This window comes from Dermacentor variabilis, chromosome 8 (assembly GCF_050947875.1).
Source record: "Dermacentor variabilis isolate Ectoservices chromosome 8, ASM5094787v1, whole genome shotgun sequence".
NCBI classification, from domain to species: Eukaryota; Metazoa; Arthropoda; class Arachnida; order Ixodida; family Ixodidae; genus Dermacentor; species Dermacentor variabilis.
The window spans coordinates 41,920,720-41,939,569 of record NC_134575.1 but is presented as its reverse complement, the minus strand read 5'-3'; the positions used below and the strand labels follow the sequence as shown (position 1 = coordinate 41,939,569).

The window sequence follows — 18,850 nt, the reverse complement described above, 5'->3', positions numbered from 1 at the left end:
TATCTTTTTGACACTACATCTTAGCACAGCGCTGTTTATTTAATTTTTTTTCCAGTCTAGCTGAAATCTTCGACCGCAAAGTATATAAGTGTACTGTGAAACACTGCAGCCAACACTGTGCGCAACCACAGTACGAAAGTAGCCGAGCATAAATATCATAGTCCGAAGCTTCGTCCTCCCTGCTTTAAGCGGCTCGTGGAACACGATGAGGAAGATTCGCTCAATTTCAGCTTTCGTTTCCATTAAGTAGATGGCTATCTGTGCTTCTGTATGTTGCAGACTCAGCGACCGGCAGCAATAAGACCAGCCGACCTATACTAAAATTGTGAACATGTACTGCTTCATTCACCATCGACAACAAACAATGTAAGCTTGCTTGTTGGAAGTTTACTTTCTGTAGTCATATCTGGGAACTGTAGTCTGTAGTCACATTAGGGAACTGTACACCCAAATACCACCAGAAAGCGGTAACAAAACGCTCAAAACAAGCGAGCGAGCAGAGCGACAAGTCCCAGCAGTCGCCACCACAGCGGCCACATTGCTCACTACGTAATGAGGATGATATTAGCTTTGATTTTGATAGCGCCATCCCTCGGTCGTATACTTTGTTTTTCGACGCCACCGCTACTCGTATTTCCGTTGCACTGTGGAAGGCACGGTTTCCCTTCTCAATGTATTTTAGGTGTTCTATGATAGGCTTCCTGAATCTTCTCGGTAAACTAAACGAGCAAATTGGTTGGTATTCTGTGAAAACAAGAAGCCGGCTGCGGATGACGTGAAGGCAAAGCTGAAACTGAGTAGCGTAATTACAGCTTTGGCAGTAAATTACTGGCGCGAGCGCTCCAGGGTGCTAAAGTGTGTGCCCGCACAGCTTAAAACTTACTTAGTTGTACTGGAGGAGCAATAAGAACCCCTGAGATCACATTTAGCGAAAATGGGGTGAACCTCAGGGCTGTACGTTCAAGCTGTGCTAAATGCGCATGGAAGTTTGGCCTTTGGCAAAAATTCCTTAATCAAGTTCTCAAGAGCGTTATATAAGCGGGTAATGTATCGGACGGGTGAGTCATACGTGGACAATGTTTTAAAGTGTGCAGTTTGATTACAAGTTAGTGAAATTCTCTATGCGCCCGCTGCTAAAGAAAGAACAGTTATAGTGAATATTGGGCTGTGATTCTGCAGGGTCGCACAAGTCTACTCTCTCTTTTATGGCTGTGCACTCGTACAGCTTAACATAGGCAAGCAAAATGCTAATAACCATAAAAAAACCCTTCATCTCGACAAAGCTTGTTTCCCTTCTGTGTGAATAGACCAATAGAAAATTTACAAACGACTCTACCATGCGAATACAAGTGAAGATACGCTACAAATAGCCAAGTGTATATAGACCCCACTAGAACGATTATAAACGACGTATACTGAAGAGTGTAATTATGAATGTAACCAATAATCTGTAGAACCATTAAGACAGAATGAGCTAACGAAGTCAGGACTTGTTTCCAGCAGATGTCGTGATCATTCATTCGTTCATTTCTGTCGTAGGCTGTTTATGAATGTACTACTACTACTTCTACTACTACTACTACTACTACTACTACTACTACTACTACTACTACTACTACTACTACTACTACTACTATTACTACTACTACTACTACTACTACTACTACTAATCTTTATTTTCATCTTTAATTTAAATCCATTTATTGAAATCTGCTGAAATTACTGAGACGAAAAAAAGGGATGTTTAACGATGGGCGTTCCAGGAAAAAATGCACGATATCTCACCTTCTAATATTCCCATAACGAAGCATTCAGCTGTTGCAAAGAACAGTGTGAACATGCCGCTGACTTCTGGGTCCTCTACACCTCCCTCTGCGAGAATATAGTGCGCAGTTATACAAATTTTCAGAAGCTGGCTCGCAATTATTCGACTGGTTATGCGGTGTTTTTTTAGCAAAGGAGATGACCATGGTGCTTTCTTTACGCGATATACGCTAGGCACATATTGATACGCAGAAACCACGTGTAACATGTAACGTACAATTAAACATGTCAACGTACAATTTAAAATTACGCACACTGTATTTTAATTGAAGACATCATAGTTGTAAATTAGTAGAAATTGCCAGTTTGGGCAAAACAGCCATATCTACAGTATCCGAAAATGTGAGTTATGGAACGTCCGTGTGGGCGTTTTAGACTCGGCACTAACTAGAGTCAAAGGCCAAATTAATATTAATTGGTGCCTATAGCACCTTGAAGCTGCAGAAACAAATTCAAAGGATGCCAATGTGAAGGGCTACGTAATAACTAGGGCGGAGTGGTATACACAATGAAGAAATGAGAGGCCGCGTATCCTCCGTGCTTCACTGTAAGTGGCAGTAGGCACGAAAAAAGGGCGGCGATGCGTCATCGCACGGCATGCATAATATTTATTGCAGATTTTTTCGCCTTCGTTGTCGTGAAGTGGCACGCTTCTTGGCCATGTTACGCTCTAAGTAGGTTCTGTGTCCATAAGTCTAACTAGACAGCGACACATGTGACTTTATGAAATGCGATTTACAGACGCTGCACACAAAACTAAAGTTATCATCTGAGAGACGTTTTTGAAGTAGTTATCTGCCGACGCTCATGAGTGCCATTGTTTTGGTGATTAGCGATAGAGCTAGAACGGCTTGCTCCTTCTTCTTGCACAGAACTTTCGGTTAAATTGACCCATTTTTATGTTTCTCATCTGGCCAATTGAGTAACCCACATGACAATGGCTACGCATCTTTTGTTTATTAAAGTTGTACCCATAGATTACAAACGCTGCATTGTTCATTGAAAGCCACAGTTGTTCTCCTGCGCCACTAACTCGGAAAGAACATATACTTGGACCGAAGCAAAACAACGGAAATATTTATCATGCGTCTGTACATTCCTTCTCATTGTAAATCGACTCCGGTGAAGCTACTGTCAATAGCCCGTAATTTACACACGTTTGTCGAAGGCCTCAATGCCGTTAAATCGTTAAAGGGACGTTAAAGGTTACTATGGAGTCAAGTTAAAGTGACAAAGCAATGCTCTAGAACGTCTAAGGCGTCAATAAAATCGCGAACAGAGCTTTAGTAACCGAGAAATTGAGGTAAATGCATAACACGATTTGAGACCCCCCAGCGACATTCCGGTACTAGCCCGATGACGAAGGCACTCCTCATCATAATTTATGTCACTAGTACTCAACTACTCGTATTAAAAAGATAATTTCATTAGGTTATCAGACGGGAGAAAATTCTACTTGTCTACTTCTGTTCGATTCTAAGAAAAAATAACATTTTTACGTTACCCTTCATTATACATAGTATGGGGTGTCGAAAGGTTACGTTGTCGCTCGACTCTGCGCGCTCGACTCTGCGCCGCGCGCCCTTTGGAGTTTCAGTTGTTTCGTTATCGCGTCGTGCTGCGCTGGTCCTGCTGGCTCGCGAAACTTGCATTTGGAACAAGCAGCGAGAATGCCACGTCCATGTGATGTCGTGGGATGCGCGCATGGTCCGCGGAACTTGGCCAAGGGCAGTTGCAGCGGCGAATCCAACGTTACTTATCACTGTGTGCGAACGAGTGAACCTCTCCGTTCGAAGTGGTTAAGTGCCGTACCTCTGCCACAGTGCGCTGGCAAAGAGCCAAAAAATCGCATAGTGTGCTCGCTGCACTTTCGTCCAGAGGGTTACGAGTTCAACCCCGACTTACTGAAGTCGCGTGGAGTGCCTTTCAAAGCAGGCCGCCGTCGTAGTAGTACGCAATGACGCCGGCAGCGCGAGCCCTCAGCAGCAGGTCACGTTCACCAGTGCTTAAATCGCTGAACTCGAGCCCAGCATCGCGAGCCAATGTGTCGCTGTCAGGGTCGTACATTGCATCGAGCGTCAAAGTTGGCGTCATAAAATAAAGAACCATCTTATCGTCGCGCGCTTTCCCTTCCGCTAGCCGCCATAGTTCCACTTTCGCGCTGCTGCCGGCTCTGTCTTGGCTCTGTTTCTGGCCGCGCGTTTGCGTTTTGCGCAGAAAAGCCATAGCGCCGTCTGCGGACGCCGTTTTACTCACCGACGGCGCAACGTCACTATGAGACCTTGGCGTCACCACTACTAGATCGGAGGGCGGGCGATTTGAACTGCGCTAGAGGTACGCGGACGCTTCAGAACGCATTTTCTCTTGAAATAAGTCTCTTCTTCACACGAAACGAGCGTTTCGAGGTTTCTGGGATTGTATTTCAACAGTCCACGTTGACTTAATGATAACCTTTAGTGTCCCTTTAAATGACATTGCTCTGGATGTCTCGAAGCTGCGCCCTTGCTTCTTTTTGACGCCTGCCAGCTCTTAATTCAGCTCATGAAATTTGATCAGGATGCAGTTCACATGCTTCAGCTGGAGATGGGTCAGTGTAAATCTCTTGTATGTGCACACTCTGCGCCTTTGCAGAACTTCGACGTTATTGTTGGTCATTGGACGTTCTTTGTGTGCTAATGAAGAAGCAGCACTCGGGAAACTATGCTCTTGTTACACATCCCTTCCTTCCTAATTCTGTGCCATATCATTTGTAACCTTTTCCTTAGACTTATTCCGGATGCTTAGCTAGTTCCCGGAGTTAGTTTGCAGATGCCAACTGACCTGGTCGATTCCTTTGTACATGAGAGCGCGAATGATTGCGCGCGGTACGCCAAAGCACGCAAACACGACCACGTGCATACGACATCTCGAAAAAATACATTCGCATGCTTGCACACAAATTTCTCACACACAAATTTTTTCACACACAAGCACATACACCCACCTGCACCTACGCGCATCCATACAAACGTGAACAAGCACAAACACCCGCAAACCCGCGTGTGCATGCTATACAAACACACCCACCGATAAGCCTATGCACGCAGATGCGAGTGCGTACAGACAAACATGGGACGTTTTCACACTGGGAACTTTTTTTGGAATAACACGAAATTTGATTTCTACGGCTGGCTGCGTCGCGTAATTGTCTCTCCTAGTTTATTGACTTCCTCCAACTTACTGAGTCTAGCAATAGGACTTCGCGCTCACTCCTAATCTATTTCTTTTTTTCCGCATACGTATTTGTGTGGTACACCTTTAAGAAAGCGCTGTTCTCGTTAGTAAACTTCTATCACATCACTAGGCTACGAAAGGGCGTAAGAGAATGCTTTTAGAGCACAGCTCTTAGGCGCCCGTTCCTGCGGCGAGCATCGGTGGCGTCGGCGGCGTAACCGAGTGAACGAGCACAGTAAAAGATGAAAGAGCGAACGCGGAGCGTGGGATGAAAGACGCGAGTCGCGAACGGCGGAGGCCAATGAGAGCGGCCCCTCCAGTGACGTGCGCGCGGGAAACTGGTGTAATGCGGACCCGCCCGACCGCTCGATGTGTACTCGTATCTGGTCTCAGCCGGACCACTCGGTTCGTTCTATCATCTACTCGCGCCAGCTCTCGCTCGCGCTTGTTTGGTTTGCTTGGTTTAGTATCATTCGCGCTTGTTTCGATTGTAGTAGTTTGCGATTGTTTTGAATTGTTTGCGCAACGCGAATTGTGTGGTACTTTCTGGAAGCCACGCGGCACCAACGATTACACTGAAACCTTCGACCAGTTATGTGTAAAAGCAGGCGCGTTTGACCCGCAGATCAGATTTTCGACGATTTCCAACTCTGCTACATGTCTGTCTCAAATTCTTTGCCTGAATATATCGCGACATGAAAACATGTAAAGAGCTACGCTCAATTTTTGCATTATGGAGCGTCGTAATCGTCGGTGAATTTTTTTGGTCTGCTTTTCACTCCAATTTTGAGCTTCAATAGCTCTCATTGGCTAGCACCAATTTTCGTTTTTTTATTAAACTCAAGATCGTAATATAAGCTCCTTGAAATGAAATGGTCTGCTGCGAAGATAAAGCAGGTCCACTTTAGCGGCAATATAGTGCAGCAGTAGTTAAGGTGTCTGGGGGACGACGAGAAGTAATGCTAAATTTCTCGAAATATTTAACGTGGGAGGCGAAAGAGGCACTTCTTCGCCGGTTGAACCATTTTCCAATACTGTATTTCTCGCTGCTTATGTGCGGTTAAATTACTAAGTACTGAAGACTCATAAATTTGGGGTGTCAATCTCCATTGCGCCATTTTATGACTTGAGACTTCAATGGCAATGTTTCTTTACAAACCCCTGTAAGCGGGTAGCATTCTTTTTTAAAAGCGTTAGCGCACGGGGAGAAGGAACTTAAGCATAATGCATCGCCTGCTTGTGCTTATCTGTAAAATTAACTTATGCACATGTGCTCATTAGCTCTCACAGCCATGCAAGCACAGACATATATATATATATATATATATATATATATATATATATATATATATATATATATATATATATATATATATATAGAGAGAGAGAGAGAGAGAGAGAGAGAGAGGGGGAGAAACAGGCGCCTGACCCAGCATATGATAAAGCTTCCCTGACCAACCGTCCGAGTTGTGCCACAACCAGTGATCGATGCGATGAAGTTATCAATACAAGCTCGTCACTCACTATCAATGTGCATTTTTTTCGCTTGAATAGCAGTCGTGACTAAATGCTGAATAAAATGAAAGCTTCACGTTCATTGTTATTTTACGTGAACGTGCTTGAGAATTATGTTAAATATAATTTTGCCATCCCTAAGATTAATGAACGCTACCAGCTATTAAGCATAACCAACATTGCAACATGCTTGTATTGAAATCCAGCAAAAAAGCGTGTCAGGTTCTTACTTCTTGCTTGCACAACAACTTTGGGGGTATAGTTGCTTGGTCCCACGTAATACGTAGTGTCCCTGCAATATATCGAGGAGATATAAAATTTGCTCATTTTATTTGTTTGTGAGTAAGTCATGGCAATCGATATTATTGTCTCTTTGAACGAGAAGAATTACACAAAGTTGCATCTTAAATACGCTCGAGATGTTGAAGTAGTGCACTTTTTTGCGGTGTTATCGCCACATAGAAATATGCATTTGGTAAGGAATCACGAGCATTATTAAATCTATGTCGGCAGATAAATAGGACTATACTTTGAATGAAACTTAGACAAATAAAACTGATGGAACCACCTGTCTTGCGAGCAATCTTGAGTCACCACCTGGAAGAACAATAGAAAAAAAACACGCACAATCTATGTTATGTCTTTATTAGGGCGACACGGTTCAGAAACTCGAATTTGTCATATGTGTTGCTAGCTATGTCAACATTGCGCCCATGATGCACGACAGTAATACTATTTCTTGGGATTAAAAAAAATTCAGGTTAGTAAGAGCATGGAAAAAGTGTTGAACACATTTTCTGCAACAAATCTGCGATAATTAGCGGGAAAACATCATTCGAATAAGGAAATACAATCTTTTTAATATGTAAACGGATAGATATACAGGGTTTATATACAGGGTGTTACTTTAGCCAGAGTTTAAAAATATGCAAATGCCACGTAGCTGGAGAGAACAAAGGTAAAATTGTTTGCAGTCGCTTGGAGATACTCAAATATTTTTTAAATTCTGCCTAATTAGATAATTAGCCTGAATTAATTAATCAATTTCCAAAAATTTATAGTCAGATGAAAAGGGCCTGAGAAAATCGCTGAGGGACATGAAAAACTCCCGATGCAGCTTTTTGTTGCTCAATGCGTGCTATATAGAAGGGTTTTTCCGAGCGTTAAAGAAGCCCGCAAATGCACGCAAAATTGCCACGCGACAGGCCGCTCGAAGCACTTTTCGGAGCTGCTCTGTCTGCGGGATCAGGTCACATTTCGCGGAAGATATATTAGCGCGTCCTTGCGCCTCACCTGGCTCTTATATCGGCTCCAACTATTGAAAGAAAAAATCACCGCAGATTACGGTACTCAATAATGCGAAATTTGATCGCAGCTGTGTACGTGTTTTCATTTCGCGATATATTGAGGCATCACACCGACCACCGCATCGACTGGCAGAGCCAAGACCACGCGGCACTTTATACAGACCGACCACAGAGTTGCCTCTTCCCGGCAACTGCAGCTTATGTAACGGTAATATTTGCTGGGAAACGCTCGCGGCGAATGCTATGCGCGTAGGTGAGCTTTCTGGTTCTCTTATTTCCCCCGAACGGCCAAACCCGCCGCTGCCGCGGATGCGCGGACGTGAGCGCCATCTGGTGGTGATTGAAGGTGGCTTCCTCTGCTTTCCTCCTCATTCTTCAGCTGCACCTTCCTCCTCCGTTTTCATCCTCGCACCCTCTTCGTTCTCGCCGTCTTTCATCCCCCGCTGCTCTCCGCGATCGCTCTTTCACCGTTCGCTGTGCTCGTTCGCTCGATTACGCCGCCGAGGCTCACCGCTGGAACGGACGCCTAAGAGGTGCGCTCTAGAACAGTTTGCCCACATCGCAAGCGTGCCTTGGTCGTCCTCTTGTTATTGTCTGCTAGTAACACCTCATCATCGTCTTCGTGGCCAGGCACATGCAAGCGGCGATGTTGTTGCGGTACAATAAAAAAATGAAGTTCCTTCTTGCATGTTCCTCCTTGGCGCCACACATGCGTTGGCAGTACCATGTTGTAATGGCATCAAGATTGGAAGCACGGAGGGATTGTGCGTTTCACAGAATGCAGCGCACGCCTCAGTTCCTGAAAGTTTATATCTCGGGTACGGTGAATTGAGGGCCACCTGTGTAACTATCGCATGCTACATACATAATAACGCGATAGCATTAAGGGCTCCGCGTCGCAGAAAATCTGGCGTCGGCGTCCGGCGTTGTCTGTTAGAGAAAATTATATTTAGGTATATGTATACGTCACGCCTTGCTAATGACATGCGGTATACGAGGGTTATATTGCCACATCATTCCATCACTAAAGTTGCTCGTACCTTGTCTTACATTCTTGATAAAGTTATTCCTCGGAATGTTGAGAATGACAGCCCACCAACAAATGTCATGAAAGAAAACACCGACAGCGCATGCCTTTTATGTTAAATCTTCTCGGACCTAAATATCAAACGTGTGCTAAACAATAGCAGAAACTAGAAAATAATGTAATTTTGTTGGCGCGGCTGTGGGCACTGCCTGCGACATAAGCCCACGTAATAGGCCGTGCTTCTACCAGAAAGCGTATACAGTGGCCTCTTCATGCACAGCGTTCGCCGCCAGCGTTTCCCGTAAACATTATGGTTACATAAGCTGCAGTTGCCGGGAAGCGTGAGAAGCAGTCTCTGAATGCTATCGCGTTGCACTCCTAAAGACAAAGCTTGAGCGTCATACAAATTTTCTTGGGCACTTTGCTTTGACAGACTAATTAAATTTCAAGCAGGGACATTGGAGAGAATGTAAATAACATCGCGGCAAAATGTTTTCCTAGACATGTCATGTCAGTTCTTAGTGCTTACATTCACGCTATAACTTTGCAGAATTGTTGGTAAATTTTGACCATTTATATTTTTCTGTCGAGGACACCATATCTCATCTTGTGTTACCTTTTTTGTTTACGCACTGCATCTGGACAAATGCCTTTTTTTCAGAGCCTCCGATTATTTTACGCTGTTTAATTTAAGCCTCGTAAAGCACTCACCGTGTTGTAGAATCGTTCGTGGCGCTGATATCCCAAAGCCAATGGTGTAGATTTGTTGGAAGTCCAGCAAATAGTTCTATTGTCGCGAAATGTTCCACCGACGCCCCACTTCAAGAACAATTGTGTCTCGTTGTTGAGCATCTGCATTCGAAAGAGTGCGAAAAGTGCAGCGGCTTAATAAGTGAGGAAATGCATTCACAAACGCGTTCCAACGCGTAGGTCTCCCTTGATGTTACCGAGTGGAACACTGCGCTCCATCTAGATTGAAGATTATACTGAATTTCAATAAAGCTCTCTGTGACGGGGAGCGGTCTCAAAGGGGCCCCTTAATTCCAGTGCGTTTGAGCAGAGGCGGAGGGCGCTTGGTTGCAAAACTTTGGCTAGAAGTTCACGAAGCAAGGCTTTCTTTAGGGCAGCGGTAACTGCAGAAAAAGGGCGGCATTGTCCCAGACTGAAATCAGTGTGTCAAGTGCAAGAAAGTATGATATTAGAGGGAAGGTCCTTTAGAACCAAGGTTAACTTCCACAGATAGTGCGTTAAAAGTTGAAGTTGTGTACGTATACTTTTAAGTTAAGTGTTAAGACAATGTTAAGGCAAGTTTAGCGCTAAGTGTTAATATGCGTATGAGTTCGTCTGCTATTCCAAGTAAAGCGACCCTTGAGGCATCTTTTGAGTGTTCAGCTTCTATACTTTAAGTGAAGTGAAGTTTAAAGTGAAGTTCTCATTAGTAGCTTCATTTGAGGGAAGAGAACATAAATTGTTCATTACATTTCAAATAAGTTATCATAATTGAGAAAATAACCACATTTTACCTTCTATGGGTATGTCCGGATAACTAAATCTGGAGTCACCACGAGCATGAAAGCAGTAAGTACGTCTCGGAGTACTGCTGAGTCCGAAGCCGGCCCTTTGGATTCCGGGTTGCCGTGGGAGAATTTAAATGAATTTATATTTAAGTGAATTTAAATTTTACTCCTGTAACACGTGAAGGTGAAAGCTTGCTGCACACGTGCTAATATATTAAGTTATACGATCGGAGGCGTCAACTCTTTGCGAGACCTAACGAGCTGCAGTGCGAAGTAAACGTATTGCCTTATAGGTCGCTTTCCTCAACGACACATGCGAGCACCTAATGCACTGACATACATTATACTAAGCCACAGAAAGGGAGACGTTAAAGAATATAAAAATGATAGGTCCATTAGATAACTCCCAGTATTAAATAAAATATTTACCAAAATAATCTCCAATAGAATAATGGCAACACTGGACTTCAGTCAACCAAGGGAACAGGGTGGCTTCAGGAAGGATAGTCTACAATGGATCACATCCCTGTCATTAATCAGGTTATCGAGAAATACGCAGAGTACAATAAGCCTCTCTATATGGCGTTCATAGATTACGAAAAGGCATTTGATTCAGTAGAGATACCAGAAGTCATAGAGGCATTACATAATCAAGGACTACAGAACGCTTACGTAAATAACTTGGAAAATGTCTGCAGAGGTTCCACAGCTACCTTAATTCTACACAAGCAGGAAGATACCTTTAAAGAAAGGGGTCAGACAGGGAGCCACAATCTCTACAATGCTTTTAACTGCGTGCTTGGAAGAAGTATTCAACCTATTAAACTAGGAATGCTTAGGTGTAAGCATCGACGGCGAATATCTCAGCAACCTTCTATTTGCCGATGACATTGTTCTATGAGCAACAATGCAGACGAGTTGCAACAAATGATTGATGACCTTAACAGAGATAGTGTGAAAGTGGGGTAGAAGATTAATATGCAGAAGACTAAGATAATGATGAATAGCCGGGCAAGGGAACAAGAGTTCAGGATAGCCAGTCAGCCCCTTGAGTCTGTAAAGGAGTACGTTTACTTAGGTCAACTAATCACAGGGAACCCTGATCATGAGAAGGAAATTCATGTAAAAATAAAAAATGAGTTGGACCGCATACGGCAGACATTGTCAGCTCCTGAGTGGCAGCTTACCATTATCATTGAACGGGAAGGTGTACAATCAGTGAATTTTACCAGTGCTGACATACGGGGCAGAGACATGGACACTGACAAAAAAGCTTGAGAACAAGTTAAGGACCGCGCAAAGCGCGATGGAACGAAGAATGCTAGGCATAACGTTAAGAGACTGAAAGAGAGCGGTTTGGAGTCAGAGAGAAAACGGGTGTAGACGATATTCTAATTGACATTAAGAGAAGAAAATGCTGCTGGGCAGGTCATGTAATGCGCAGGTTAGATAACCGATGGACAATTAGGGTTACAGAATAGGTACGAAGAGAAGGGAAACGCAATCGAGGATGGCAGAAGACTAGGTGGAGCGATGAAATTAGGAAAGCGCGGGCGCTAGCTGGAATCGGCGCAGGATAGGAGTAATTGGAGATCTCAGGGGTGGAGGCTTTCGTCCTGCAGTGAACATTAAACAGGCTGATGATGACGATGATAATGAATGCACTAAGGGTTATTTCGTTCTTTCTTTCCTTCTTTTTTTTCTTTATCGCACTCCTTATTCTTTGTTCTGTTCTTCTTTGTTCTTTTATTCTTTCTTTATCTCCTTCTTATTTGGTTCCTTCTTTCGTTTTTTTTCGCTTCTCCTTTCATATTCAGCCATTGCATCTGATTGCTTACCAGGGTATGAGCCATTCCTGATGTTCATATTTCCTTTCCTTGTTTCCTTCGTTCTCTTTTTTTTTCTTTCGCGTCTTCATTCATATTCAGCCATTGCATCTTTGCTTGCTTATGGGGGTATGAGCCATTCCAGATTACGTTAATTTGCCCCCATTATGAGCCATTACTGATGATGATATTTTTCGTACCACTCGTCAAGTTTTTCGAAACCCCTCTTGATGACAATATTTTTTTTGAACCACTCGACTACACGCCGCTTTTTCTGTGTATGAGCCATTGCAACGAGCCACTTGAGGCTTTCGCCTTAAAAAAAGGTTCGTGTACTTGGTATAGACAAACGTTCAGTAAAGCTTGGCTTACGCTCCGCTTCGCTGAAATTCCACGCCCAGCGGCGCTTCAAAGAACTGAGTTGATTTTATATTTTCTGTTAAGTGCGCCTTTTTTTAGACGAGTGACACGCTGCAAACTTGGCTGTATAACGACAAAGCCAAATGAACGCGCTCTCGCGCTTCGCCTAATCGGCCTTCTTTCGACTTGTGTGACTGAAGGAAGATTTCTTGAGGAAATGGTGCAGCGAAAACTCTCGGTCGCCCCCTACGACACATTCTCTCGAATTATTACACCTGTTTAGCTCCAGGAAAAGTAATCTGTGCCAAGCAAGAAGACTAAGTGGCAAGTAGTAGCCTACGCTTTCGCATACCATCTTTACATATTTACCTACGCAGGACCGGTCTGCGCACCCTCATGGATTTGTAGTTCTGTTAGGGAAGATGAAACCGCAGAACATTTTTTTGTCATTTCTAGCCGACGATTTATTGCCGTAAGAAAACGAAGTCTAGGAACAAAGCTCCACCTTCTTGGGATACGTTCAACTGTTCTAAGTGTACTTTCATTGGGTGACTCGACTCCTCGGCTTTGTAGGAAGAAGGTTTGCGCTGCCATCCAGAATTGTGCTGCAGAATGAATGAGATTTAAAATCTAGGCTAAATGTTTACCTTTTCCTTTCTTTCAACCAAATTCAGTTAAATTTGTTTTATTTTATGATCCTATCGCTCTCTTTATTCAAAATCAAATTATGGGGTTTTACGTGCCAAAACCACTTTCTGATTATGAGGCACGCCGTAGTGGAGGGCTCCGGAAATTTCGACTACCTGGGGTTCTTTAACGTGCACCTAAATCTAAGTACACGGGTGTTTTCGCATTTCGCCCCCATCGAAATGCGGCCGCCATGGCCGGGATTCGATCCCGCGACCTCGTGCTCAGCAGCCCAACACCATAGCCACTGAGCAACCACGGCGGGTATTCAAAATCACCTATTCTGAAGTACTGTTTTGTTACTTTTAGATTTCTTATACTATTTGGAACTACCAAGTTAATTGCCATCGCCCCACAATAGATACGACTGTGTCTCTGAATCTAAGGCTCCATATTTGTGTATCCGAACGTCAATAATTATAGTGTTTTACGTGCGAAAACCACTTGCCGATTAGGAGGCACGCCGTAGTGGAGGACTCCGGTAATTTGGACCATCTGGTGTTCTCTAACATGCACCGAAATCTAAATACACCGGTGTTTTCGCATTTGTCCCCCATCGAAATGTGGCCGCCGTGGCCGGGATTCGATCCCGCGACCTCTTGCTTAGCAGCCCAACACCATAGCTACTAAGCAACCGCGGTGGGCGTAGCCAGGGAAACATTATACATCTCATTGGTGGTATAAACGTTGGGCGCCCGCTCACTTGAGTTCCCCCTAAGCAGCCTTGCGCAAATTGTAGGACAGACCAGTCTGAGGGGAGCGAACCCTATAAAGCTAAGATAAATCTTAATAGTTACGACCTCATTTGGAGCCACCAGTGGCCTGTATATTATTTTAGTTCTACAGCAGCGCGTCTGTCATGGCTCGACTTTTGATTATTTACGTCGACAACAACAACAACAACAACAACAACAACAACAACAACAACAACAACAACAACAACAACAACAACAACAACAACAACAACAACAACAACAACAACAACAACAACAACAACAACAACAACAACAACAACAACAACAACAACAACAACAACAACAACAACAACAACAACAACAACAACAACAACAACAACAACAACAACAACAACAACAACAACAACAACAACAACAACAACAACAACAACAACAACAACAACAACAACAACAACAACAACAACAACAACAACAACAACAACAACAACAACAACAACAACAACGCTGTATGCGCAGAAAAACGGCAATGTCCACAAACGATATGGTCTTAAATTTTATTTACTACGATGCAACTTACCTCCCTTACACAGTTCATATATTTCTGGTATTCCAGGGGAATTTTTGAGTGATCAGCTATCATAAGAGAGAGAGAGAGAAAGAAACACGTTATTACAAACGTTATTCCATGTTTTTTCTAGTGCGTGCAATGCAGCATATTAGGCATATACATCTTTGATACCTTTAGCTTTACTGTCAAGGGATTTCTGGACGAGAATCTACATTTGACGACGGTCCAGTTGCAAAGTCAGGAGACTACAGCGACTCCTTCAGCTGTATGCTCATTCATCCAACTCTGAGCCGAGAACGCCATCCGCTTTCCGCCTCATGCTTTCACTGTAGCCTCCTCCTCCGCTTTCCTCCTCGCACTCTCTTCACTGTCGCCGCCTTTCATCCCGCGCTGCGCTCCGCGTTCGTTCTTTTATCTTTCACTGTGCTGGTTTGCTCGATTATGAGGGACGCCGAGGGACACCGAGGCGCACCGACGCTCAATGCAGGAATGGGCGCGTACGAGCTGCGCTCTAAAATTCACCTTCGTGCTTCCGGTATTCGGCGGCCGTCGCTTGCTCGAGTCGTGCCGCCTCCTCTGCGGTACCAAAATTGTGGGTTCGCTGAAGTTTCGCTGGCCGCTGTCGCAGTGCATGCCTGCACGTTTCAGTGTGGCTTTCAGTTTTGGGCAAGCGTGTCTACTCGCTTTACGCGCCAAGCGGACTTGGTGTTTGTCGTTTTCGCAGCTGCTGAATTGGTGGGAGATATCATCTTCACTATCGTTTTGCTGAAAATGAACTCGAAGCGGCGACCTCAGTGTGCAACTGTTGGCTGTAAATCAATCAATCAATCAATCAATCAATCAATCAATCAATCAATCAATCAATCAATCAATCAATCAATCAATCAATCAATCAATCAATCAATCAATTTTTTATTTCTCAAGATGCTTTACAGATTGAGGTATAAATAAGCAGGTTCCATGGTAAAACCTGAATTTGGACCTCCTGTTCATGGTTATCATAACAGTTACAATGGCAAGCACAGCAGCTGAATCAGTACAATTACAAAAATTACGTCATGTGATATTGATATAAGTAAATGAAGATAATAATAGACAGCAATATATCAGCAGTAAGTGTTGTATTGAAACTAGGTAAAACTAAAGCTGAACAGGAGCAAAAATAAAAAAAATAAATAGAGGAAGACAAGGTAAAACTAAGTTAAGTAACATGTTGAAGTACGTGACAATGGTAGGTCTAAAGCGAAAATCGGGTTATACACTACACTGTGTCACATATCCGATATCAAAAAATTTTCAATGTGACAAAATTTATGTGGTTTCTGGAGTTTTACGAGAAATGGTAATGTATTCAGTGATCATATGGCTGGCAAGTGAACGGTCTGTTTGCCATAATTAGCGCGTTGTTTCGGCAGAATGAAGTTATTCTGCAGCTCAAAACGTGTTGAGTTGCACTCTAAGAAAAAAGAGAGTAAAAAGTGAGTCACGGCAACTTGACTCTCTTTTTTTCTTACGAAGACCCATTTTCGTGCGGGTAGAGTCACAAAACAAGAGTCAACATTTGTGTGTGGGTCGTTTGACTCTTAATAGCACGCGAAGAGTCGTCGTGCAAGATCGCGACTCCTCTGATATTCGAGATGAGTCTGGCGAGAGAAAGATTAAAATGCAGGAGAAGAAATACCGGATAACGTCTTATGTTTTAGGCAGGCCCTCGGTTTCCTGTCCTGGTTGTAATGCGGTGTATCATTCTTTCGTCAAGCTTGTCATGTTCTGCAATTACATCGAACTCTAAATATCGATTTTCCTTGAACATGTTTGTTAATATCTCACACGCTGGCATCCTATGCTAAGGAATGCCCAGATTTGTCAAACTGGATTCTGACCATAAGTAAATCTAAAAAATATAGCATTGGCTACTACAGAGAGCACAGCAACGAGATAACAAGTTCAGCATAGGCGCACTCAACAGTGTCGATTGTAAATGTAATTGCACTACGTAAAGTTAAATTTTGAGGATTTAGGTTCCAAAATCAAGATCTTGTTTTGAGGCGCACGGTAATGGAAAACTGCAGATTTATTTTCAGCAGCTCGGGTTATTTAACGCGCACGGAATGCACAATATACGCGCGTTTTCGCATTCTGCCCCCATTGGAACGCGACTGCTGCGGGTGTGATTGTTCCCGTTACCTCGAGCTCAGCAGCGCAACACCAAAGCCACTGGGCTACCGGAGTGCGTTGCGTTCCGCGACCAGAAACAAACATTAACGAACGCAGCACTGCTTTTGAACCCCCTAGAAATTTAAAAAGAAAAATGTAGCAGTTTCCCCCCAATGCTGCATGAACCACTGCACGAACAACTGCACGAACCAAGGTTCGTAGTTTCATCACCTGAATAAACTGCAGTAAACAATCGCTTACTCCGTAAATTAGCAAGCACGGGGTCACACGCGCACGTGCAAACATGAACAGATTTCACTCAATGACCGCGAACACTCGCTGTCACAGCCTCGGCGTGATGAAGGGCGCGAACAGAGCGGACAGAACACTGCTGCTGCCTCATCCTTCGAAGCGCCTCCGAAACTTGAAATGGCGCAATAAAAGCGCCCTTCCCCTCACCCCCCTCCCCTCGCCGCTTTGCACCCATCGGAAATTATCTCCAAGACAGAGCGAGAGTGGCGCCAGACCGGGCTAGAGCAACGGCCAGAGGAGAAGCGTGCTAAATAAGCGCCTCCTTTCCCCGGCTTGCGCGCGTTTTATCACGTGACCACCTATAGATACTTGGGGCACCCATCCAGACACTATACATCTCGGCTCGCCCTCGTACACTTCTTTTAACGCGCACAGCTAACGGCGCAGGATAGGATCTTATCGCACTTGACTTTATGCGTAAGGTCACGGCAACACCGACAGATATATTTCGACGGTTGTGTCCATATAATTGCTATCGCAAAATTCGCAATAAATAGAAAATTTCACTAAGGACCAACCCCGCTGCTTCTCCATGTCGTGATATAGCGGTGAACGATAGCTCTAGAAAATGTGTTGCTAAATCTCCGCCAAATGACTACGCTCCCATTTGGTGACCGCGGCACACAGTCGCAAGAACTTGTGGAGGAAATACCGGAGTTCTGGCAGCTTCAGGTGCACTAGATCATTCAGTAACATGGGTGGCTTTGTAGTTCTACCTTACATCAGAGCAAACTGCACTCGACAGAAATCAAGGGCAGCCGCACCATTATAGCTAAGCAAATTAAGGACAATTACGCCGCGTCTTCACACTTCGAGCACGCTCCGACAGCCCAGCGATAGATATTTCAAACACAACCACACTCGAACGAGCAAATTTTGCTTCTGCCAAGTGAACGTAGCGGGTATTTCAAGACGCGTGTTAAATTCATGGCTGTTTCATTCGTGAACATTACTTAAGTAACGTAAAATTATCAGTGAGCAAAACAGTTTTTATTTCAAAGCAAGGAAACAAAACCGAAACTAGCGCAACTGTTTTGCCCAGTTGTGCAGACACAAAATGATTCAAAGCCGAAGCCGTCAGTAGCATGACGCCATTTCACAGTTGCGCTGCATCACGCGCGGGTACGTTGTCGTTGAGTGGTTCTGAAATCGCCGCGTTATGGTGCATCCACACGACGGACGGCTCCGCGCAAATCTGTGCCGCGGACGCTTATTCCGCCGCCCGTCCGGCTGCGAAGCGCATCCACACGACGGACGGATTGAGCAGACGACCGCGCCGGAAAAATAAAGATGGCGGCGCCGCCCGAAGCGACTGCCGTCCGCCTCGAACCTGTCAAGTAGTCTTCGTCCGCTGTGTGGCCCGTAACTTTCAAACTGAGGCTTGTATTTGGTTTAAATTTGTGTCCAGAAGCTTCGACAGCAATGTATTCGTCATGAGTGGGCACCGTTTCCGAAAGAGATACTCAGATTCTCGGCGTGTAGGCTTAACGAGTGGCTGTATTGGCTGAACATGGCCTCGAAGATGTTGCGGCGGCCCGGGCGGATCTCAGTGACCGTAAGTTAATATGATTGCTTGTTTCTACTCATTCTAGATGGCGCCATCGGTGAAACAAAGATTTTGTCATATATGTTCTTTACTCTGAATGAAAATGAAGACCGAAAGGGAACGACGGGGGGGGGGGGGGGTGGCCGCAATGGCTGTTGTTTTGTCCGAATCGGATGATGACGGGCGCTTGTTTCATCGAAAGAGGTCTTGTTACGCTCTCGTGTCCGCGTAATCGGTGAAAGTCATGTCCCACAACGCGGGGAACTGCTCCACGAGATGTAAGAATAACAAAGTTG

The 18,850-nt window shown here is 44.4% G+C and overlaps 1 protein-coding gene across 9 annotated transcripts in view; it reads right to left on the bottom strand.

The window, feature by feature from the left end:
- Positions 1-18,850, bottom strand: part of LOC142590132 (uncharacterized) — a 62,286-nt gene that overhangs the window by 9,989 nt on the left and 33,447 nt on the right. For 5 of the 9 annotated variants that reach the window (XM_075702006.1, XM_075702009.1, XM_075702011.1 and 2 more), the window contains 5 exons: positions 14,549-14,604; positions 9,598-9,738; positions 7,121-7,149; positions 6,783-6,844; positions 1,786-1,872 (listed from right to left, as the gene is read on the bottom strand). In XM_075702006.1, the coding sequence (XP_075558121.1) occupies positions 1,786-1,872; positions 6,783-6,844; positions 7,121-7,149; positions 9,598-9,738; positions 14,549-14,604 (375 nt within the window). Of the gene's footprint in view, positions 1-1,785; positions 1,873-6,782; positions 6,845-7,120; positions 7,150-9,597; positions 9,739-14,548; positions 14,605-14,710; positions 15,349-16,220; positions 16,310-18,850 lie in introns of those variants that run through there. The other 4 variants (XM_075702014.1, XM_075702012.1, XM_075702013.1 and 1 more) reach the window with 3 other exon arrangements.